The sequence below is a fragment of the Lipotes vexillifer genome, unplaced genomic scaffold (assembly GCF_000442215.2).
Source record: "Lipotes vexillifer unplaced genomic scaffold, Lipotes_vexillifer_v1.1 scaffold1429, whole genome shotgun sequence".
NCBI classification, from domain to species: Eukaryota; Metazoa; Chordata; class Mammalia; order Artiodactyla; family Lipotidae; genus Lipotes; species Lipotes vexillifer.
In genome coordinates, this window is record NW_006787152.1 from 777,559 (window position 1) to 802,453 (window position 24,895).

The following is a 24,895-nucleotide window of genomic DNA, read 5'->3' on the forward strand; positions in this document are numbered from 1 at the left end:
AACAACCTAAGTGTCCATCATCGGATGAATGGATAAAGAAGATGTGGCACGTATATACAATGGAATATTACTCAGCCATAAAGAAACGAAATTGAGTTATTTGTAGTGAAGCGGATGGACCTAGAGTCTGTCATACAGAGTAAAGTAAGTCAGAAAAAGAAAAACAAATACCATATGCTAACACATATATATGGAATCTGAAAAAAAAAATGGTTCTGAAGAACGTAGGGGCAGGACAGGAATAAAGACTCAGATGTAGAGAACGGACTTGAGGACACAGGGAGGGGGAAGGGTAAGCTGGGACGAAGTGAGAGAGTGGCATGGACATATATACACCACCAAATGTCAAATAGATAGCTATTGGGAAGCAGCTGCATAGCACAGGGAGATCAGCTCGGTGCTCTGTGACCACCTAGAGGGGTGGGATAAGGAGAGTGGGAGGGAGGGAGATGCAAGAGGGGAGAGATATGGGAACATATGTAGATATATATAACTGATTCACTTTGTTATAAAGCAGAAACTAACACACCATTGTAAAGCAATTATACTCCAATAAAGATGTTTAAAAAAAAGAAATAATTGTGCCCAGCCCCAGGCCGGGAGGCCCACACGGGGGAACCGCAGGCTGGGGCCCCTCTGGACGATGGCAGCGGCTGGACAGGAAGTGAGGAAGGAAGCGAGAAGGGCACTGGCGGCAGTGAGGGGGCGGGGGGAGACAGGGGCCCAGACATCGGACAGAGCTTCCAGGAGGCCCTGGCCATCTACCTACCCTGTGGCTGGTGGAAAATCATCCTATCTGATGAAGGCAGGCTATATGGTCGGAATGAACCGATTGCCCGCTACATCAAGCTGAGAACAAGGAAGACTCAAACTTGCAAACAGATCTCTAGTCATATCCAGGTTTTGGCCTGAAGGAAATCGAGGGAAATCCAGTCCAAGCTCAAGGACCAGGTTTTCAAGGACAAAGCTTTCCAGACAATGGCCACCATGTCCTCGGCCCAGCTCATCTCAGCACCTTCCCTGAAGGCCAAACTTGGTCGCGCTGGTCCTCAGGCCCCAGGGCGTTTCCAGTTTTGGTTGGGGGATTCTGGGCCCTCCTGGAATGTTCCAGATGTGAAGCCATTCTCGCAGACACCGTTCTCCTTGTCACTGACTCCTGACCTCCCAGGGTACGAGCCCCCCCAAGCCCTCTCACCTCTTGCTTTGCCCCCACCTGCCCCATCAGCCCCAGCCTGGCAGGCTCGGGCTCTGGGCACTGCTCGGTTGCAGCTGGTGGAGTTCTCGGCCTTTGTGGAACCTCTGGATGCAGCTGACTCTTACCAGAGGCACCTGGTTGTACACATCAGCCAGCACTACCCCAGCCCCAGAGCGCCCCCCTTCGGGAGTGTGGACGTCCGGCAGATCTATGACAAATTCCCTAAGAAAAAGGGTGGTCTGCGGGAGCTGTATGACTGTGGGCCCCCCACGCCTTCTTCCTGGTCAAGTTCTGGGAGGACCTGAACTGGGGGCCAAGTGGTGAGGAGGTGGGGGCCGGCAGCAGCAGTGGTGGCTTCTATCTAGTGAGCAGCCAGTATGAGAGCCTGGAGCACATGATCCTCACCCGTTCCTCCTGTTCCAAAGAAGAAGGTCTGCTTCTCTGGCAAGCAGGTGGTGGAGAAGGTGGAGACGGAACATGCCCAGCTGGAGGACGGGAGGTTCATGTACTGCCTGCTGCGCTCACCCATGTGCGAGTACCTGGTGAATTTCCTGCACAAGCTTTGGCAGCTACCCGAGCGCTATATGATGAACAGTGTCCTGGAGAACTTCACCATCCTCCAGGGGTGACAGAGACACCCAGGAAAAGCTGCTCTGCACCACCTACATCTTCGAGGTCTCCACCAGTGAGCAGGGGGTCCAGCACCACATTTGCCGCCTGGTCAGGGACTGAAGGGGGACCCCAGAAGTGGCCCACCCCCGGAATACCCTCCTCCCAGGAAGGACCTCCAGCTTTCCTCACGTTTCTTCCTTTGGGAGGGGGCTGCTCCCTGTTAGGACCTTAAAAGGTGGGTGGTGAGTTGAATGGGCTGGGACTGAGAAGAAAGGATGGATCCTGATATTGGGACCTCACAGGGGTGTCTGAAAGGACAGATCACTCCAGAGCACTTGACACTGGGGGCAGGAGTGAGACAACCCTTGGGACAGCACTGGTTTCTGTCTCTGACAGGCACCCTTCCCCTTCTCTGTTTTGGATGTTTTGGAAGGCCCCAGTTACACGCTGGCTGATCGCTCTCTGTTTTTCAGGGCCCTCTTCTTCCCAATCTGCCTCTCCTTACCAGCCCCACCCTGGGACCCTGATACCAAATTTTGAAGGTGAACCCTTTCTGTGCAGGAGTAAAGCCAGCTGGGCCCTGGAAATTTTTTTTTTTTTTAACATTACAAGAGATATTTCTAAGTGGGCGTTAGGGTCATGACATTTTCTCAGCTGGGCAAGCCAGTGGGGTGAGACTTTTAAATCTCACGTCCCCTTCGAAATAAGCTGTGGCGCTAGGCTGTGTTGCCTCCTTCTCCTCTCCTCCCCCCAAAGTGTGTTCTGACAGAGGATAAAGCTATTTTACCAAAAAAGAAAGAAAGAAAGAAAGAAAGAAAGAATTGCTTGCTTTTTAAAGGCGAAATACCAGTGGGATTTTTTTTTCTTTGGTAGACCGTGAAAGATTCTAAAATTTATATTTATATATGTAAACGCAGAAGTCCAGGAACAGCCAAGACATTATTGAAGAAAACGAACAAGATGGAAGATGAATTAGCTCTGAAAGGACACTCCAGAGCACTTGACACTGGGGGCAGGAGTGAGACAACCCTTGGGACAGCACTGGTTTCTGTCTCTGACAGGCACCCTTCCCCTTCTCTGTTTTGGATGTTTTGGAAGGCCCCAGTTACACGCTGGCTGATCGCTCTCTGTTTTTCAGGGCCCTCTTCTTCCCAATCTGCCTCTCCTTACCAGCCCCACCCTGGGACCCTGATACCAAATTTTGAAGGTGAACCCTTTCTGTGCAGGAGTAAAGCCAGCTGGGCCCTGGAAATTTTTTTTTTTTTTAACATTACAAGAGATATTTCTAAGTGGGCGTTAGGGTCATGACATTTTCTCAGCTGGGCAAGCCAGTGGGGTGAGACTTTTAAATCTCACGTCCCCTTCGAAATAAGCTGTGGCGCTAGGCTGTGTTGCCTCCTTCTCCTCTCCTCCCCCCAAAGTGTGTTCTGACAGAGGATAAAGCTATTTTACCAAAAAAGAAAGAAAGAAAGAAAGAAAGAAAGAATTGCTTGCTTTTTAAAGGCGAAATACCAGTGGGATTTTTTTTTCTTTGGTAGACCGTGAAAGATTCTAAAATTTATATTTATATATGTAAACGCAGAAGTCCAGGAACAGCCAAGACATTATTGAAGAAAACGAACAAGATGGAAGATGAATTAGCTCAATAATTCAGTTTGGAATTGAAAGGCAGTATAAAATAGTTGTTAAGAGCATAAACTAAGAGCCTGAATGCCTGTTACATCCAGGATGTTAGACGAAGCTCTACTAGATATGTGACCTCAGGAAGTTAAACCTTTATGTGCTTCAGTTTCTTTATCCATAATATTGGAAAATGAAATTCTGATCTAAATGACATTTGTGAAGATTAAATAACTTAATATTTATAAAGCATTTAGAACACTATCCAGCACCAAGTAAGAACTATATGTATGTTTGGTACTGATTCAAGGATAAGTAAACCAATGGAACACAAAAGAGAGCCCAGAAATAAATCTATCCATATATCTACACTTAATATTTAATAGATATAGTACTGTACACAAGTAAGAAAAGGATAGCTATTTAAATAAAAGATACTAGGAAAAAAACAACCCAGTGTGAAAAAAAAATGAAATTGGACCCCAGCCTCAATCATATAGAAAAATCAATTCCAAGTAGGATGAAAGACCTAACAGTAAAAGGCAAAATTATATAACTTTTAGAAGGTCACATAGGGGAATAACTTTATGAATTCAGGGGATGGAATGATTTAGAAGACAAAATTCTCAAACCAAAAAAGAATGATAAATTCAACTTCATTAAAATTAATAACTTTTGTTCATCAAAAGACATCATAATCGAACTGGGAGTAACTATTTGAAACACAAACTAAGCAAGGAATAATGTATAAAATATTAAATGGTTTCCTACAAATCAATAAGGAAAAAAATAAACATTCTTTCCTCTAAAATTGATAAATTAAACCAGGTGTCAGCAAACTACAAACAGCAGGATTAGGTAAAAATGGTTTACATACTTTTAAGTAGTTAAAAAAATATCTAAATAATATTTTGTGACATATGCAAATTATATGAAATTTACATTTTATTATTCATAAAATAAAATTTTACTGGAACACAGCCAAATCACTCATTTACACAAATGACTGCTTTCACACTACAAGAGCAGGGTTGAATAGTTGCAACAAAAACTTCATGGCCCACAAAGCCTAAAACACTTACAATCTGGCTATTCACAGAAAAAGTTTACTGGCACCTGAGTTAAACTAATAGGCATCTCATAGAAGAGCAAGTATAAATAGTCTATAAGTATATGAAAAGATGTGCAATTTCATTAGTGTGGTAAGAAAAATACAAACTGAAAACACCATATTATACACTCCAGATCTTCAAAAAATGTAATATCTGACAATTCCAAGCACTGGCATTGAAATGAAATACCAGATCTCTCTTCCACTGCTCCTGGGAGTACATATGCCACTAGAAATAGATTCTCTGAAAAATGCTTGCATGAGATATGTCCAAGAACATATCAGGAGACATGTATTGATACAAGACTAGTTACAGAAGCAATACTCATAAAAACAAAAGAGTAGAAACCAAATACCCATCAACAGAACAATGAATAAATAACCAGTGGTAATAAAAATGAATGAACTATACCTACAAACGTCAACATGGATACACTTCAAAAATATAATGAATGATAAGATGCAAGGCTAAAGAAACACATACAAAATATGATATCCTTTAAAAAGGGGAGTGCACGATGAAACAACGTGTTACGTAAGGATTCATACATAGTTGGTAACATTTATTAAAAATACAAAAAGCCGGACACAGTTAACTTTCCAAGGAGACAGTACAATAATAAAGTCAAATTAGGGCATACTGGTGACTTCTGGGGTATGTTCTATTACTTGGCTTGAGGGTTGGGTATAAAGGTATTTGTTTTACTGTTGTTCTTTACATTATATTACTTGCTTTTGTGTATATGCTATATTTTAAAATAAAACATATTTCCAAATACCACAAAACTGGACAATATATTGTTTAAGGATGCAAACATATAAGATTAAAAACTACAATGAAGAGTAAGGAGGAAAAAAAGCAAGGATATACAATTTATATAATAGCTTGTTATCATCTCAATTTTTAATAAAAATATGTAAGAACAATAGAAAAAAACCCATATGTGCAAAAATTCCAAAAAAGATCCACATTACCAAATCTCACTCAAGAAGAACAAGAAAATCTGATTAGACTTACATCAAGTAAAGAAATGGAACAGTAATTAAAAATTCTTCCCCACAGAAAACCTCAAAGCCACACAGCTTCACTGCTGAGTTCCATCAAACACTTAAGGAAGACATAATATATACCAATTCTACATAAATCTTTCAGAAAACAGATGGGAAAACACTTCCAAATTCATTTTATGAAGCCAATATTAGCCTGATACTAAAGACAGAAAAGTATAAAACAGTTAGAAATACTGGTGTACCTACCCCAAGAATTAACAAGCTTAACAACTGGATAAATTTTTAAACACTCATAATTTACAGTGATATTTTATTTCATGAGAATGTCAGGTCAGCTAGAATCTTTTTCAGGTTATGGCACACATAAATAACAGTATCTGTACAATGATACTAGTATAACTGAATGCTGCTCCAGGACAGAGTCAAATAATCTGAGAACTCTAGTCCTTTATCCAGCTGCCCAGAAAGCTGAAGGGGTCAATATATTATACTTAAAACCCACTCAGGGCACAATAGTGTGTCATGGAACAGTAATTACAAAGCTCTGATCCAGGGCAAAAAGATTATGTCTCTTTGGTTCCTTGACATGTGGAGAGTTACGATAGTAGTTTGTTTAAAAATCATATACATTGGAATCAAAGTCAAGAAATATGGAAAGGAAAATGGGGTGGGACAAGAAGACACAAGTGAGAAACTTCATTTTGTAGCTTTTCTTAAGTTGGATTTTTAACCTTAAAGATGTATTAAAAATAAAATTAAAGAGAAAAAAAGTAAATGTCTTAGGTTATAATATCAGTTCCATTACTAACTACTTGTATGACTTGTAGTAGATTCATTTATTTATATTAGCTTTACTTTCTAAATAGGACAAATAAAATGGACAATCTACTTCCTAAACACTCTAATACTATAATTTTTCAAATAAAAGCAATGGAAGCAAATCAAACCATGGCTTCTGAAAAATTTCTTGTTCTTTATTCCTATGAGCCATGTACCTTTGATGTTTTGGGGACTCCTTGTTATCTCATGCTAACAAACCACAATAAGAAAATATAAGGCATAAGAATTTTTATTTAACATAAAAATCAGGTCATCACTGTATCTCATCAGTATTATTTGCTAATAAGCCTATACATCTATTTCCTTTCTTCCAGTCACATTCCAAACTTTGACTTCCTGACTCAACAAGTACCTCAGCCTTTTCTAACCCTACTATTTGATATTCTCTTCACTCCTTTAAATATACCACCTTACCCAGATGCTCCACTGTTTAAAAATTACCTGTCCAACTCCACAACAGTATCTAGTCCAAGAACCTTACTCTCTTGCACCCAGCAACAACAAAAGGACCTGTCCTTCAACCACTAGCCACCTAGTTCAAAGGACTCTCTTAACATTATAATGCTACGTTAGTAAGTATCCATGAAAATAAACTTAAAAAAAAAATCTCGTTTATTCAGTCTGACTTCATATCCTCTGCTCTGAAATCTGAAATGCATTACAAGGTTCATAATACTTCAAAATAGCAAAAAGATAAAAAGTAAATCACACATTTGCTACTCCTCTACCCCCCTCCCCACAAAAGCACTCCACAACTAAGTTCCAGCAGTATTACTTGTACTAATTTCATTTATGAGATACTTAATCGTCATTTTACAAATAAACAGATTCTGAGATTAGGCCACCCAACTACTGAAGAGCAGGGCTAAAATAAGAACCTAATTATGCCTAACTTCAAAGCCCATGGACCTACTAAGACACACTGCTAAAATCCGATGACTGTTTAATTTATACCTATGAACAATCTTAAAGGACAATTATATTTAATAATGTTAATGAATAGAAACAAATTCATACCTTTTTGTATACAGCTGCTGTATCAGAATCCAGAACAATTATATTCCTTAGCTTTGCATTTATTTCAGTCACTGATGGCCTCATAATCATCTCAGAATCAAGCCCTAAGGGAAAAAAAAATTATTAAATTCTTTTTCCTTCATTTAATAGTTCTGAATTTACTTTTCCTCAAATCTTATTACCTTCAATCTTAATTTCTGAAATGTTATGTTTCTGATCTTGAATGAAGATCTGTAAACATGATAATTCTGCTAAAATCTGTAAGGTAATAATATCTTCATTCTTGGATACTTTTAAAGCTGCAAAAAGAAAGTCATATTGTAAAACATAAGAAAACCTTTAGTAGTTACCTTACTACACTTATAAAGTAACTGAAATATCACAACACTGATAATGCTAGAGGAAAACATGATTTGCAAATTGAAAGCAAACAATATATTACCTACTAAATTAGGAATGCTAAAGAAAATCAAATCCAATGAAAACAAAGCCAAACAAATGCAAAGAGACAAAACAAAAATAGCTCGTATATGAGAATAACATTTGAAACTAAGAAGCTGTAGTTGTAAAATCATAAATCTTTTGCGATTTAATGATTACAGGGTGATACATGTTATTATCAAACTTGCAAGTTTTGACTGCTTAAAAAAGCACTCCGATTAAAATATATACTCTCATATTATTCAAATTGTTAGTTCTATTTTTCTAATTTAAATAATATTAAATGCATGAAATTTAATTACATTAATACTTCTACTGTATAATCTTCAACTAAAATGGATGATAAGATAAATAAAAGCCACTTTTCTTCAGCAATAATCACTTTACTATTATTTTCTAAAATTAACCTGGTATATAATGAATCTTTCTAAATATTAATCTAGCAATAGAATTCTAAAGCCAATATTATAATAATAATGCAAGAGCCAAAATTTATTGATCTTAGTAAAAATGTGATGTTGAATTTTAAAGAAACATACGTATTTTTTTAATAAACTCTCCTTTGTCTTCAGTCTCTGCAATATGCACTGGGGCTGGTTTTTCCTCCGAATATGGAAGGATATTATTAAAATAATTTATTGTATTCAGAAGTGCTTCAGTATGTAAATGAATATCCAAAGAGGAAAAATTCACCTAAAGAACAAAGCTGATTTTAGTAATATAACAAATATTTGTCTGTATTCTTTGTGGTATAAAGGATACAATTTATAATATTCAATTTTTATCCTCAAGGATCTTACAGTTCTAGTTATAAAATAATTTTCATAATATATTTGCTTAGAAATGCAGTATCTAACTAAAAAATAAATTATTATTCACCTATACCTTAATCAGTTGCACAACATTGTTATAGGTGCCCTTCAACATTGTTATGGGTAAATTCTTTTCAGCCTATACAAAGTGAAAAAAACAAATCTGTTAGATTATCAGAGGAAGACATATGTATATATATATAATTACATAATGGTCCTAACACACATTTATATAATTTTGCCAGCTATTTATATATATATAATTACTTAAACGACTGCTTCACCAGAACAAATTTGCTAAGTATTCAATAAATGTTACGTACTATCTTGCTTATTATCAAGAGTAGATATTTAGGTATTATCACATGTAGAGGACAATCATTTAGTCAGCAACAACTGTAAGATACTTCCCAAATCTTCCTATATGTTAAAACAAAATTTTGACGCAACACTCTACCAGGTATCAAATACTCTGTGGTATCTTTAGATTTGGAACATTTCTACAATATAAAAGCTGTTTAATTCATAAACAAAAAACACTAAAATATCTATATCAATAATAGTAAAAACTGGTCTTAAAAGTGATATAATTCTCATTTACCATTAAGTACTGTAATTATTAAAATAACATGGCACTTACATAAAAACAGGTCAATGAAAACAAGGGCTAAATCATATGTAGACCACAGTACACATAAAAACTTAATAAATGACGAAATGGTTGTCATAAATCAATAGGAAAGGAATAGAGTCACTGACAGCAGGAAAATTAGGTAACTTCAGACAATGGTGGGAAATCAAGTGAAAGCCTCGTCTTATATCCTATACCACAATAAATTCCATCAAGACTGAAAAGTTTGGGCTTCCCTGGTGGCGCAGTGGTTGAGAGTCCGCCTGCCGATGCAGGGGGCGCGGGTTCGTGCCCCGGTCCGGGAAGATCCCACATGCCGCAGAGCGGCTGGGCCCATGAGCCATGGCCGCTGAGCCTGCGCGTCCGGAGCCTGTGCTCCGCAACGGGAAATAGCCAAACTGCAGGTCATTTCTACTTAGAATGTGTGCTGCTTATTATCTTGCTATGTGCAGTGTTTATAAATCACAAGTATCTAACAGAGGATGACAAAACAAAAAAATCTTAAACTTTTAGGAGTTATAGCGATCACATCAGAATGAAGATTAAACTGAATATTGCTAAACTTATAAAACTTGATTTTAATATTTCAGCAGTATGCTTACCATAACAAGAATATAAATCAAACTACTCACCTTCACATATTCCAGTGTTAACAGATCTTCCATTGTGTTATCCAGTGTTGTAATCAAATAAACTGGTTTCTTGTTTTCATCTAAAAATAATTTCTAAAATTATTCTTTCATAGAAAAACTAATGGAAAATAAATGCAGGCAATATTAATAATTATAGAATTGGAAAAGAAGAATTTCCTGTATCATATCAATTCTGGGCCTTGATTTCTTCTGTATTACTCAACTCAGGTCCTTCATCCTTTATTTTAAACTCTAAAAATGTAATTGCATCTCACAATTCCCTTCTCTTATGCTACAATGCTGAAGATTCTTACCCTTCTAAACCTAGATAGGAACATGAAGAGATTCTAGTCCTGAGTCATAGAAATAGCTAGAAAGAAAACTGTCAGTATGTCTAAAATCCTAATTGTAGAGAAAAAGCATCAGGTATCTGATGAGAAACTAAATTGTTGTCTGTATTAGTTTAGATTAAAATAAACTCTTTTACCATATTATCAGTCTTTACTAGTTGTATTGTTGCTGCTGCTCAAATTCTAAGAAGATAAGTGAGGAAACTGCTGTAGAATAGTATTTTGTGTAAAGTCTTTATAACTATCATCAGCAAATTACTTACGACTGTTCAAAATCAATAACTAGATACTGGAAGAAAGGACTACAAACCAATCATACAACTGTTCAGGAAAAAAATGCAACATATTTCCACAGAATCCTCCAGATGTAAAAGCTTATTAGCAATTAAGCTAGTCTTCTACTGTAGATGCTAATCACATTTCAATCCTTAAGGTCTCCACTTTTTTCACATATTTATTCATTCATTGAATAACTATTTACTGATCATTTACTTTGTGTAAGAAATTGTGCTATTCACTTCTTCCTACTCTTTCTAAGAAAACAGAAGCAAATATATTACAAAATAGGTGCACTAATAATTATATATCTTGTATTATGTGTGTAAGAGTTTTCTTATCATTTGCTTTTGGGAAAACAAAAAATTATAAAAAACATAAATATTAACAACTGCTATAATACTTCTGGATTACTGGTGAACACTACCAAGTTGGTTTACTTTTCTTTCCAACTGCCAGAGCAAACTTTGATGTAAAAAGCATAATAAAGCAGAACTCTGTATCTTCCATGTATGATAATTTTTTCAGGAAGAGATAATCATAACACAATTCACCACATGCAAGTTCTCAGAGGCTACAGAACAAGTGTATAGAGTATGGAACTAAAATGTATAAATCATATCCAATGATTAAGTTTTCAGGCCACACTACTTAATCTGCTTCCCAAAATACAAAGATCACATTTAATTCAGGGCTCACAAAAAAGGGGAAGTTTTCATTATACCAGTTAACTGACATCTTTTGTCTAGGAATGAGTTCCCAGAGAAGATGGCCTTCTCAAATCCTTGAGATGTACATAAGCATATTCCTTACCTTTCTTATTCCCACAGATAGTTCATTTTTACTTTAGTTCTCTAACTCCCTTATTTTCTGTATCACAATTCACTGGGGAAAAAAATTCCTAAATGAGTTCAAAAGATTTCACAAGATAGCTTCCATTTAAAACTTAAATAACTTATAAACATTAAAAAAATTAAAAGTCAACCATCAAAAGAACATGGAGGAATTTCCTGGTGGTTCAGTAGTTAGGATTTGGCACTTCATTGCTAGCGTCCAGGTTCTATCCCTGGTCAGGGAACTAAGATCCTGTGAGCTGTGCAATGCAGTCAAAAAATAATTTTTTTAAAATTAAAAAAAAAAAGAACATTGATTCCAGGACAGCTAAGAGTAAGGTACTTTTATACACATGCAAATAGAACACATTCATGTGGTCTCAAAAACAAAAGTAAAGCCCTACTAACTTTTAGTTAGAAAAAAATTATTTTAGCCAACTGCATCAATGATCACTTTGAACATCAATGGTCTAAATGTACCAAATAAAAGACAACAATTGCCAAAACGGATCAAAAAAACAAGACCCAAGTATACACTGTCTACAAGAAACCCACTTTAAATATAAAAGTACGTATAGATTGAAAGTAAACAGATGTTGAAAAATATATTATGTTAACACTAATAAGAAGAAAGCAGAGATAGCTATATAAATTTTCAGACAGAGCAGACTTCAAAGCATGCAAAAGTTATCAGGGATAAAGAAAGGCATTATATAATGATAAAGGGGTCAATTCTCCATTAGAACACAACAATCCTTAAGGTGTACTTATCTAACAATAGAAAGCAAAAGTGATAATACTGCAAAGGGAAATAAATGAACCCACTACCATATTAGAACACTTCACACCCCTCTATCAAAAAAGGACAGATCTAGCAGATGAAAAATCAGTAAGGACATAGTTGAACTCAGTAATACCATCAAATAACTGGATGTAATGGATGTCTACAGACTACTTCACCCAGCAAGAGCAGAATATTCATTCTTCTTAAGCTCACATGGAATATTCACCAAGATCAAGCACATTCTCAGCCACAGAACACACCTTAGCAAATTTAAAAAAAAGAAATCATACAACGTCTGGCTTCAGACCACAACAGAATTAAAATAGAAATCAATAACAGAATAGTTGGAAAATTCCAAAATATTTGGAGAATAAACAACACACTTCTAAGTAACACATAAGTCAAAAAAGAAATCTTAAAGAAAGAATTAAAAAACACTTGGAACTGAATAAAAATGACAACACACCTAATCAAAATCTGTGGGCTATAGTGAAAGCTGCACTTAGAGGGAAACATAGCACTGAATGCATATATTAGAAAAGAAGATTTAAAATCAATAATCTATGGTTCCACATCTTAGGAAACTAGAAAAAGAAGAAGAGAACAAATCCAAGTAAGCAAAAGTAAAGAAATAATAAAAATTAGATCAGAAATCAATGAAACCAAAAGCAAGAAATCATTAGAGAAAATCAAAGAAACCAAAAGTGGTTCTCTGAAAAAAAATCAACAAAGTTATACATCTCACCAGGCTAACTTAGGAAAAACAAAGAGAACACAAATTACTAGTATCAGAAATGAAACAGAGGACATCACTATAGGTACCATGCACATTAAAAGAATAAAGAAATACTATGAACTCTGCCCACCAATTTGATAACCTAATAAAATGGAACAATTCCTTGAAAGACATACTCTGTCAAACTCACACAGGAATAAACAAACTGAATATCTATTAAAGAAATTAAGTCAATAATTAATACCCTTCCAAAACAGAAAGCACCAGGCCCAGATGGGTTCACTAGTGAACGTTAACAAACATTTAAGGAAGATACTATACCAATTCTGTACAATCTCTTTCAGACTACAGAAACAGAAAATACTTCCTAACTCCTTCTATGAAGCCTGAATTACCCTAATACCAAAACTACACACACAAACACACAGACCAAAAAAAAAAAAAAAACGGGGGAAAGGAAGAAGAAGGGAAGAAGAGAACTACAGGACAGGAATTTTCATAGGAATTTTCACTAACACAGATGCAAAAATCTTCAACAAAATAATAGCAAATTAAATCCAACAGTTGAAAAAATTATGCACCATGACCAAGTAGGATTTATCCCAAGATAACAGGCTGGTTCAACATTCGAAAATCAACTGACATAATCCATCACATCCATAGGCTAAAGAAGAAAAACCACATGATCATATAAATTGATGCAGAAAAGGCATCTGACAATATCCAACAACCACTCATGATAAAAGCTCTCAGTGAACTAGGAATAAAAGAGAACTTCCTCAACTTGATAAAGAGTATCTTCAAACAACCTACAGCTAACATCATAATGGTGAGAAATTCAAAGCTTTCACACTAAGGAACAAGGTAAGGATGTCCTTCCCCTCTTACCACCCATTTTCACATTGTAATGTAGGTCTTACCAAATACAATAAGAGAAGAAAAGAAATAAAAGGTATACAGACTAGGATGCAGACTGGGATGGAAGACATAAAACTGTTCACAGATTACATGATCATATATGCACAAAATCTAAAAGAATCAACAATAAAAAAACTCAAACTAGTATGTCATTATAGTAAGGTTGCAGGATACAAGTCAACGGCTTCCCTATATACCAAAAAAGGACAAAGTGGAATTTGAAATTAAAAACACAATTTTTATTTACATTAGCACCCCAATAATGTAATTCTTAGGGAAAAAAATCTAATAAAATATGCACAAGACCTCTATGAGGAAAACTACAAAACTCTCATAAGTGTTTAGAGTTCAAGAATCCAAATATATGGAGAGATGATCCATGTTCAAGGATAGGAAGACTCAACAGTTCCAAGATGTCATTTATTCCCAACCCGATCTATAGATTCAATGCAATACCAAGCAAAATTCCAGGAACCAATTCATGTATATTGACAAATTGATTCTAAATTTCATAAGGAGAGGCAAAAGACCCAGAATACCTAAGACAGTACAGACGGTCCCCAACTTAAGATGGTTTGTATCATGATGGTAAAAAAACTGATATCCACATCTGGTGGCAGGGTCTGGGGAAGGGGCGGCAGGCGCCATGTCGGGCTGTGAAGGTGGCGAGAAGAAGCCCCTGAAGCAGCCCAAGAAGCAAGCCAAGGAGATGGACAAGGAAGATAAGGCATTCAAGCAGAAACAGAAGGAGGAGCAAAAGAAACTCGAGGAGCTAAAAGCGAAGGCCACGGGGAAAGGCCCCCTGGCCACAGGTGGAATTTAGAAATCTGGCAAAAAGTAAGCTGTTCCTTGTGCCTGAGGCAATGATGATCCTTAGTTCCATTCCTGTTTAAACATCTGGATTAAACATCTGGATTCCATGCCATAGCATCTGTTGCCACCTATAGCTAGAATGAAGTGTTGTCTTGGAACCTGTGTACATTTAAGAATAAACTTTTGTAAAAAAAAACAAAAAACAAAACAAAGAAAAAAAAACTGATAAACTTACAACTACTGTACCCTTACAACCATACTGTTTTTCACTTTCAGTACGGTATTCAATAAATTATGAGATATTCATCACTTCATGATAAAATAGGCTTTGTGTTAGATGATATTGCTCAACTGTAGGCTAAATAAGTGTTCTGAGGATGTTTAAAGTATGCTAGGCTAAGCTATGATGTTCAGTAAATCAGGGGAATTAAATGCATTTCAACTTAGAATATTTTCAACTTACAACGGTTTATTGTGACATAATACCATCGAAAGTTGAGGAAGATCTATATTAAAGGAGAAGAACAAAGTTGAAGGACTGACACTACCTGATTTTAGAACTTGCTATAAAGTTACAGTAATCAAGGCACTGTGGTAGTGGCAAAAGAACAGACAAAACAGATCAATAGAACACAACAGAGAGTCCAGAAATAGACTTCCCTAAATATACTCAATTGATCTTGGACTAAAGAGCAAAAGCAATACAATGGAGAAAGACAGTCTTTTTGACAAATGTTGACGGACTAAATGGATATCCACACACAAAAAACCACCCTTCACAAAAAACAACTCAAAATGGATGATGCATCTACATATATAATACAAAACTATAAAATTTCAAGAATATGGGAGAATATCTAGACATCCTTGGATTGGCAATGACTTTTTTTTTTTTTCGGTATGCGGGCCTCTCACTGTTGTGGCCTCTCCCGTTGCGGAGCACAGGCTCCGGACGCGCAGGCTCAGCGTCCATGGCTCATGGGCCTAGCCGCTCTGAGGCATGTGGGATCTTCCCGGACCGGGGCATGAACCCATGTCCCCTGCATCGGCAGGCGAACTCTCAACCACTGCGCCACCAGGGAAGTCCGGCAATGACTTTTTAGGATCCAACACCAAAGGCATGATCAAGGAAAGGAAGAATCAATAAACTGGACTTCATTAGAAATAAAAATTCTTCTCTGCAAAAGACCATAAGAGAATGAAAAGACAAGCCACAAACTGGAAGAAAATATTTGCAAAAGACACATATGATAAAGGACTGTTATCCAAAATATACAAAGAATTCTTTAAATTCAACAAGGAAACAAACAATACAATTTTTAAAATAGGCCAGGGCTTCCCTGGTGGCGCAGTGGTTGAGAGTCCGCCTGCCGATGCAGGGGACACGGGTTCGTGCCCTGGTCTGGGAGGATCCCACATGCCGCGGAGCAGCTAGGCCCGTGAGCCATGGCCGCTGAGCCTGCGCATCCGGAGCCTGTGCTCCACAATGGGAGAGGCCACAACAGTGAGAGGCCCATGTACCGAAAAGAAAAAAAAAAAAAATAGGCCAAAGAATTTAACAGAGACCTCACCAGAGAAGATATACAGATGGCAAATAAACATATGAAAAGGTTCTACATGTTATCATCAAGGAAATGAAATTAAAACAACAGTAAGATACACTACATACCTTATTAGGATGCTCAAAATCCAGGCCATTGACACCAAACACTAGTGAGGATGTGGAGCAACAGGAACTCTCTTCATTACTGATGAGGATGCTAAAAGGTACAGCCACTTTGGAGAATGTTTGAGAGCTTCTTATAAAACTAAACATACACTTATATTAGACTCAACAGTTGTGCTCCTTGGTATTTACCCAAAGAAACTGAAAACTTATGTCCACACAAAAACCGGCATATGGATGTTTACTGCACCTTTACTCAGAACTGGCAAAACTTGGAAGGAACCAACACATCCTCTGGTACTTGAATGGATAAACTGTGGTACATCACACAGTGTATTAAGTGCTAAGAATAAATGAATTATCAAGTCATGAAAAGACAAAGAGATAACTTAAATACATATTAGTAACTGAAAGAAGCCAGTCTGGAAAAGTTAGATACTATATAATTCCAACTATATGACATTCTGGAGAAGGCAAAACTATGGACAAACTAAAAAGATGAGTGGTTGCCAGGGATTGAGGGATGACAGGAAAGGATGAATAGATGGATCACAGAGGGCTTTTAGGGCAGTGAAACTACTGTGTACGATACTGTAATATTGGATACATGTCATTATACATTTGTTCAAATCCCTTAGAATGCACAACACCAAGCTGACCAAGTAAACTATAGAATTTGGGTGTAGTGTGTCAATGTAGGTTCATCAACTGCAACAAATGCATCACTCTGGTGGAGAATATTTATAATGTGAGAGGCTATGCCTGTGTAGGTGCAGGGGATATATGTTAAATCTCTATCATCTGCTCAACTGTGCAGTGAATGAAAAACTGCTCTAAAAATAAAGTCTATTAAAATAGTTTTAATGTCATCTCTACACATAATAATGTTCTTTTTTTTTTTTTTTTTTTTTCCTTGCGTTATGCGGGCCTCTCACTGTTGTGGCCTCTCCCATTTGCGGAGCACAGGCTCCGGACGCGCAGGCTCAGTGGCCATGGCTCACGGGCCCAGCCGCTCCGCGGCATGTGGGATCTTCCCGAAACGGGGCACGAACCCGCATCTCCTGCATCGGCAGGCGGACTCTCAAGCACTGCGCCACCAGGGAAGCCCGCATAATAATGTTCTTATGCTAAAAAGGAATATAATGAAATTAAACTAATGAATAGTTTGTCTTTTCCTTTAATTGAGGTATAAATGACATAAAACATTATATTAGTTCCAGGTGTACAACATGACTCCATATTAATATACATTGTGAAATGATCACCACAGTAAGTGTAGTTAACATCTGTCCTCACACTTACTTAGAAATTCTTCTTGTGATGAGTACTTTTAAGATTTGCTCTTTCAGCAATTTTCAAATATGCAAAACAGTATTATTAACTACAGTCACCATGCTGTACTTTACATCTCTATGACTTACTTACTTTATAACTGGAAGTTTGTGCCTCTGGACCCCCTTCACCCATTTTCTGCAGCCCCACCCCCCCTACCTATGGCAACGACCAATCTGTTCTCTGTACTACCTTGGTTTTGTTTTTAGATTCCACATATAAGCAAGATCATACCATATTTATCTTTCTCTGACTTATTTCACTTAGCACGGTCCATTCATGTTGTCACAAATGGCAAGATTTCACTCCTTTTAATGGCTGAGTAGCATTCGATGGTATCTATTGGGTTGGCCAAAAACTTCGTTTGGGTTTTTCCATAAGCTCTTATGGAAAAACCCGAATGAATTTTCTTGGCCACCCCAACAGACAGCACAACTTTATCCATTCACCCATTAATGGACACTTAGGTTGCTTCCATATCTTGGCTATTGTCAGTAATGCAGCAATGAACATGAGGGTGCACATATCTTATCAAGTGAGTGTTTTTGCTTTCTTCAAATAAATACTCAGAAGTGGAATTGCCAGATCAGATGGTAATTCTATTTTTAACTTTTTGAGGAACTTTAATACTATTTTCCATAGTGTCTGCACCAATTTACATTCTCATCAACAAAGCACAAGGGTTCCCTTTTCCCACATCCTCACCAACACTTTTCATTGCTTGTTTTTTTGATAATAGCCATTCTAACAGGTATGAGGTTATATCTCATGGCTTTGATTTGCATTACCCTGATGATTAGTGAGTTGAGCATCTTTTCGTGAACCTGTTGGCTAGTTGTATGTCTTGTTTGGAAAAAATGCCTATTCAGATCCTCTGTCCATTTTTGTTTGTTTGTTTTTTTCTCTATTGAGTTGTATGAGTTTTTTATATTATTTTAGATATTAACACCTTATATCAGATATACAAATTGCAATTACATAACTCTATTTCATAGGCTGGCTTTTCATTTAGTTGATGGTTTCCTGTGCTGCGCAGAAGCTTTTTAGTTTGATGTAGTCACATTTGTTTATTTTTGCTTTTGTTCCCTTTTGGGAATCAGAACCAAAAAAATCATCACCAAGACCAATGTCAAGAAGCTTACTGCTTATGTATTCTTCTAGGAGTTTTATGGTTTTAGGTCTTACATTCACATCTTTAATGCATTATGAGTTAATTTTTATTTATGGTGTAAGATAGTAGTCCATTTTCATTCTTTTGCATGTGGCTGTCCAGTTTTACCAGCATCATTTATTGAAAAGTTACCCTTTCCTCAACGTATATTCTTGGCTCCTTTGTCATAAATTAATTGATCACAGATATGTGGGTTTATTTCTGGGCTCTCTACCCTGTTCCACTAATTGATGTGTCTGTTTTTATGCCAGTACCATACTGTTTTGATTACTATTGCTTTGTAATATAGTTAGAAATCAGGGCTCATGATATCTCCAGCTTTGTTCTTCTTTCTCAAGATTGTTTTGGCTATTTGGGTCTCCCATGGTTCCACACAAATGTCAGAGTTTCTTGTTCTAGTTCTGTGAAAAATGTCATTGGTATTTTCAGAGAGACTGCATGGAATCTGTAGACTGCCTTAGGTAGGATATACATTTTAACAGCATTAATTATTCCAACCCATGAGGCACAGAATATCTTTCTGTTTATTTGTGTTTTTTTCAATTTCCTTCATCAATGCCTTATAGCTTTCAGTGAAGTCCTCAGTTAAATTTATTCCTAGGTATTTTGTCCTTTTTGAGTCAATTGTAAATGGTGTTGTCTTCTTAATTTCTCTTTCCTTATAGTTTGTTATTAGTGTATAAAAATGCAACAGATTTTAGTATGTTGACTTTGTATCCCGCAACTTTAATGAATTTGTTGATTAGTTCCAACAGTTTTTTGGGGGGAGTCTTTGGAGTTTTTGTACATATAATATCGTGTCTTCTGCAATACTGACAGTTTTACTATTGGGTCAATTAATAAATCAAAAGAGAAATTTAAAAGTACCTTGAGACAAATGGAAATAGAAATACAACATACCAGGGGGCTTCCCTCGTGGCTCAGTGGTTGGGAATTTGCCTGCCAATGCAGGGTACGTGGGTTCGTGCCCTGGTCCAGGGGGTATCCCACATGCCGCAGAGCAGCTAGGCCCATGTGCCACAGCTACTGAGCCTGTGCTCTAGAGCCCATGAGCCATGACTACTGGGCCCACGAGCCACAACTGCTGAAGCCCACATGCCTAGAGCCCATGCTCCGTGGTGGGAGAGGCCACCGTAGTGAGTAGCCTGCGCACCACAAGGAAGGGTAGCCCCCGCTCGCCGCAGCTGGACAAAGCCCGCACACAGCAACAAACACCCAATGCAGCCAAAAAAAAAAAAAAGAAAAGAAAAAAAAAAGAAATACAACATACCAAAATTTATGGGATGAAGCAAAAGCAGTTCTAAAAGAGAAAAGCATGGATGCCTACTTTAAGAAACAAGAAAAATCTCAAATAAACAACCTTTCTGTTTACACATCAAGAAATTAGGCAAAAAAAAACACCAAAACCCAAAGTTAGTAGAAGTAAAAAATAACAAAGAAGAGAGGAGAAATAAATGAAATAGAAACCAAAAGACAGCAGAAAAGATCAATTAAACTAAAGAGCTGATTCTTTGAAAAGACAAAATTGACAAACCTTTAGCTAGATTCACCATGAAAAAGAGAGAGAGCTCAAATAAATATTATCAGTTATGAAAAAGGAGATGTGACACATGATACCACAGAACTTTAAAGGATCATAAGAGACTAGCATGGATATTTTTATATGTTAACGAATTGGACAACCTAGAAGAAATGGATAAATTTCTAGAAACATACAACCTTCCAAGACAGAATCATGAACAAATAAGAAGTCTGAATAGAGCAATAAGTCCTAAGGAGATCAAATCAAAACCTCCCAACAAAAAAAAATCCAGGAATAGATGGCTTCACTGGTGAATTCTATCAAACATTTAAAAAGAATTAGTACCAATCCTTCTGAAACTCTTCCCAAAAAAATAGAAGAGGAGGAAACATTTGCAAACTTATTTTATGAGGCCAGCATTACCCTGACACCAAAACCAGACAAAGACGCCACAAGAAAAGAATATTTATCAGGCCAATATTCCTGATGAATATAGATGCAAAAATCCTCAACAAAATATTACCAAACCAAATTCACTACTATAATAAAAAGCTCAAACACCAAGATCTAGTGGAATTTGTTCCAAGGATGTTGCAGTTCAACATCCACAAATCAATCAACATGATACACCATGTTAACAAAATGAAGGATAAAAATCATATGATCACCTCAATAGATGCAGAAAAAGCATTTGACAAAATTCAACATCTATTTAATATAAAAGCTTTCTACAAAGTGGGAATAGAGGAAATGTATCTCAACATAATAAAGGCCATCTATGACAAGCCCACAGCTAATATACTACTCAACAGTGAAAAGCTGAAAGCTTTTCCTCTAAGATCAAGAAAAAGAGAAGGGGGGCTTCCCTGGTGGCACAGTGGTTTGAGAGTCCGCCTGCCGACGCAGGGGACGCGGGTTTGTGTCCCGGTCTGGGAGGATCCCACATGCCGCGGAGCGGCTGGGCCCGTGAGCCATGGCTGCTGAGCCTGCGCGTCCGGAGCCTGTGCTCCGCAACGGGAGAGGCCACAGCAGTTAGAGGCCCGCGCACCGTAAAAAAAAAAAAAAAAAAAAAAAGAAAAAGAAAAAGAGAAGGATGCTGACTTTGCCACTTTTATTCAACATAGTATTGGAAGTCCTAGCCAAAGCAATTAGGTAAGAAAAAGAAATAAAAAGCATCCCAATTGGAAGTGAATAGTTTTTCTTAATATTCTGATGGAATTCATGAACCATTCAGAATTATGTTTCAAGGAAAAACCTCAAAATGTAAAGGAGGAAAAAAAAAACAAAAACACTTCTAAAAGCCTGCCAAAGCAAACAGAAACATTTTCTAAGATATCATATAATTTATATGTTAGGATTTGGGATATAAATTGTTTGTGGTAGGCAGAATATTTACACATCCCTCCCACAAGGATGTCCATGCTCTAATCCCCCTAAACCTGAGAATATGTTATTTCATATGGTAAATGTAACATTACAGAGATGATTAAGGTTAAGATTAAGGGGAAATTATCCTCAATTGTCCAGATGCACCAAATCTAATTACCTTAGTTTTTTAGAGTGGAAGAAAAAGGTAGAAGAAATAGAGACATTACAGCATGAGAAGGATCTAACACCCCATAATGGTTCTGGGATATAAAAAAAAATTAGTGCAAGGACCTAGAGAGGCCTGTAGGAGCTAAGGCCAATCCTCACCTTATAGGCAGCAAGAAAACAGACTTAAACCATATAAAACTAAATTCTGCCAACACCTGAGTGAGCAAGAAAATAGATATTCCCCTACAGCCTCCAAAAAAGAAGTCCTATTGGCAGCTTGATTTTTTCACACTGAGACTTGTGTCAGACATCTGATATACAGAACTTTAATAAATCTGTGGTAAATTGTTACTGTATCAATAGGAAACTTATTCAGTATTTTAGTATTCAGTTAAGTAGACTTAAAATTAAACCATTTTCCTTACTGAGAAAAATTATCTTCATTTTCTCTCTAGTCTACACCTTAGATTCCAAAGTATAATATGAAAGTTGAAAACTAACACATTTCTTTGATAATATTTTACCATATGTACTGACTAAGCACCTAGAGAATTTATCTCCAGAAGGTAATCAAACAGTAAAATTAATTAATTTAGTTTTTTAAAGCAGAGATTCTTACCAAAATATTCTGGGCATTTTAAGCAGACCTCTTTCAAAAAGGCATTTACTTTCAAATCAAATGTTCTAAGCTCAATGACTGTGCCCAATCCCAAAACATTAATTTCTACCACAGGTAGTTCACAATCTCCAACAAGGTGACAGAATTGAATCAAAACCTGGAAAAGAAAGAAAAAAGAAACTACGACTACCTAAAACAAAAAAATTGTTTAAATTGATGGTGGCTATATATGGATATGTGAGGTATACGTGTGGTATAAATGACACATATTTAAATTTAGGAGAGATTTTATACACACACATATACAATACACACATTGTACAAATTATTTTCAATAAATATATACTGAATAACAACAATACATCTAAACTCTTAATTCTTTTTTTTAAGTGAAAGCAGATTTATTTAGAGAGATACACATTCCACAGGCAGAATGTGGTCCCTCTCAAAAGGTGAGGGTGGCCAAACCTTTAATTGTTGATTAAGGAAATTAATCTTCAAAGAAAGGGGAGGGAGAACCACAAAGTAACATCTGGATTGAGTTTAAATAGGATGAAAACAACACTGTTTATTAGTAATGAAACTATATAAATGAGCTGTGAATAGTAGAAATGACTGACAATTTAAATAAGCCATATTAATTTTACCATAGTACATACAATGCATACCTCTGGCACTTCAAATCTTATTTTATATTCAGTCATATTTTTTGAACAACCTGGCTTTTGAAGCTTTTCTTGTTGAGGACTTTTAACTCTAGACGGAGGTTGAAGAGGCTCTTCCAAGGGACTACATGGGGCATCAAAAAACTCCTCATCTGAATCTAAATACCATAGAACATTTAAGTCAATAATCAAAATGACTGATTTAATAATAACATTCTAATAATTTTTCTGAAATAAATATGAACACTAAAACACTATTTCAAAAAACTGAATGTAAGGTCAAAAATAAATAGAAAAGAATATAAAGATTACATGTGAAAAAATAACATTCTTAACAACAAAATGTATGGAAAATTACGAAATACAATCTTTAGCTTAATGAACATCATCTTTAAAATCACAATACTAAAAACTGCTAAAGAAAATTTCATAGCAAATGCCAATGCCAATTATTACATACATGATGAATACTCAAAGGAACACACTAATATGCTCACTCTACCTGGAAACAGGTAAGCAGGACTTAGTTACAAACACTGCAATATTAAAAGTAGAAGGCAGGCCCTAAAGTTTGAATGGAGAAACTAAGATCAAGCACTACTTCACGTATGTATGACTATATAGGAATATATATATGATAGTAAATTTCTACAACATGCTATTTAAATGGACCCAAAATCTAGTAAAACCATTAAAAGAAGGTTTAAAGGAAACTAAAATCATCTAAGTATATCCCTAAGAACATAAAATTGAATTTTAGGAGAGATGATCTCACAAACAACATTTCCTCCCCCTCCCCACCCACCCTGGTCACTACACAGAAAGGAAAACATTCTCTAGAAAACTGAGGATCAACATGGCAATTTCTGTTATTTAACATTTACAATCTTTAAAGTTTTAAAAATAGAAAAATACATATATTATTCTTTCTAATGCAGCTAAAAATGCATGTATTTCATAACAAAGTATTTACCAGTTTTCATAGGTTAATGTAGGTATTAAGGCTTGATTTTTTTTCCTTTAATAACAAAAAAGGAAGTGTAAAAAGTAAAAAAAAAAAAAAAAAATTACTATAATGAAGATCTCCAAAAGCTAAGTAACACATTATAAATTAGACACAAAGTTTCATGGGGTCTCTTAGATCACAAAGGATAAAGATGATTAATTTGCTAGTGGTCCCTGTGATTTTTATATACCAAAAAAAAATCCCACTGCAAAAGCAACTTTAAGGAACATCCAAATTATACTGTTTTAAAGGAATTTTAGTGAAATTTTGTGGATAATATGCAAATATCTGCTATTGCCTGAAAGTTTTTATGTGGTCTCAAAATAAATTTTTTTCATAATATATTTATAACAAGGAAAATTTCCTAAAGTAGTTTCATTTTACCATCTTCAACACATGGAATTTCCAAAGGAGAAAACTTTTTCTGTGAAATCTGTGATGTTCCCAAAGAAGTGGATCTTTGAATCTGGAAGAAAAGTTAATTCACTGTCAGTTAGCACACAGACTTTTATTATACGTTCTAAGACAATTCTGACCACACACACACACACACACACACAACCTCAATCTGAATTAACTGGAAAAAAATCCAGCCTGAATTAGAAAGTTAATTTGTAAAATGTAGATTTAAAGAAGTGCTTTTACAATTTCAAGGCTAAATATAAATTGCAGAACTGTTATAATCATTTCCTTGTTGACAGACTTTGCATAAGAAGAGATCTTAGATGTTACCTTAACATCTTACT

The 24,895-nt window shown here is 36.2% G+C and overlaps 1 protein-coding gene and 1 pseudogene across 3 annotated transcripts in view; one reads left to right on the forward strand and one right to left on the reverse strand.

Moving 5' to 3' along the window:
- The window catches only part of LOC103083600 (transcriptional enhancer factor TEF-4 pseudogene), a 6,745-nt pseudogene extending 4,818 nt beyond the window's left edge, over positions 1 to 1,927 (forward strand).
- Positions 1 to 24,615, reverse strand: part of VPS13A (vacuolar protein sorting 13 homolog A) — a 153,277-nt gene extending 128,662 nt beyond the window's left edge. For all 3 annotated transcript variants that reach the window (XM_007459890.1, XM_007459888.1, XM_007459889.1), the window contains exons 1-8: positions 24,534 to 24,615; positions 23,147 to 23,301; positions 22,479 to 22,635; positions 9,923 to 10,002; positions 8,733 to 8,798; positions 8,387 to 8,540; positions 7,589 to 7,705; positions 7,407 to 7,510 (exon numbers count right to left, since the gene is read on the reverse strand). In XM_007459890.1, the coding sequence (XP_007459952.1) occupies positions 7,407 to 7,510; positions 7,589 to 7,705; positions 8,387 to 8,540; positions 8,733 to 8,798; positions 9,923 to 10,002; positions 22,479 to 22,635; positions 23,147 to 23,182 (714 nt within the window). In that variant the 5' untranslated portion in view covers positions 23,183 to 23,301; positions 24,534 to 24,615. The remainder of the gene's footprint in view (positions 1 to 7,406; positions 7,511 to 7,588; positions 7,706 to 8,386; positions 8,541 to 8,732; positions 8,799 to 9,922; positions 10,003 to 22,478; positions 22,636 to 23,146; positions 23,302 to 24,533) is intronic.
- Between the last annotated feature and the right edge of the window lie 280 nt (positions 24,616 to 24,895).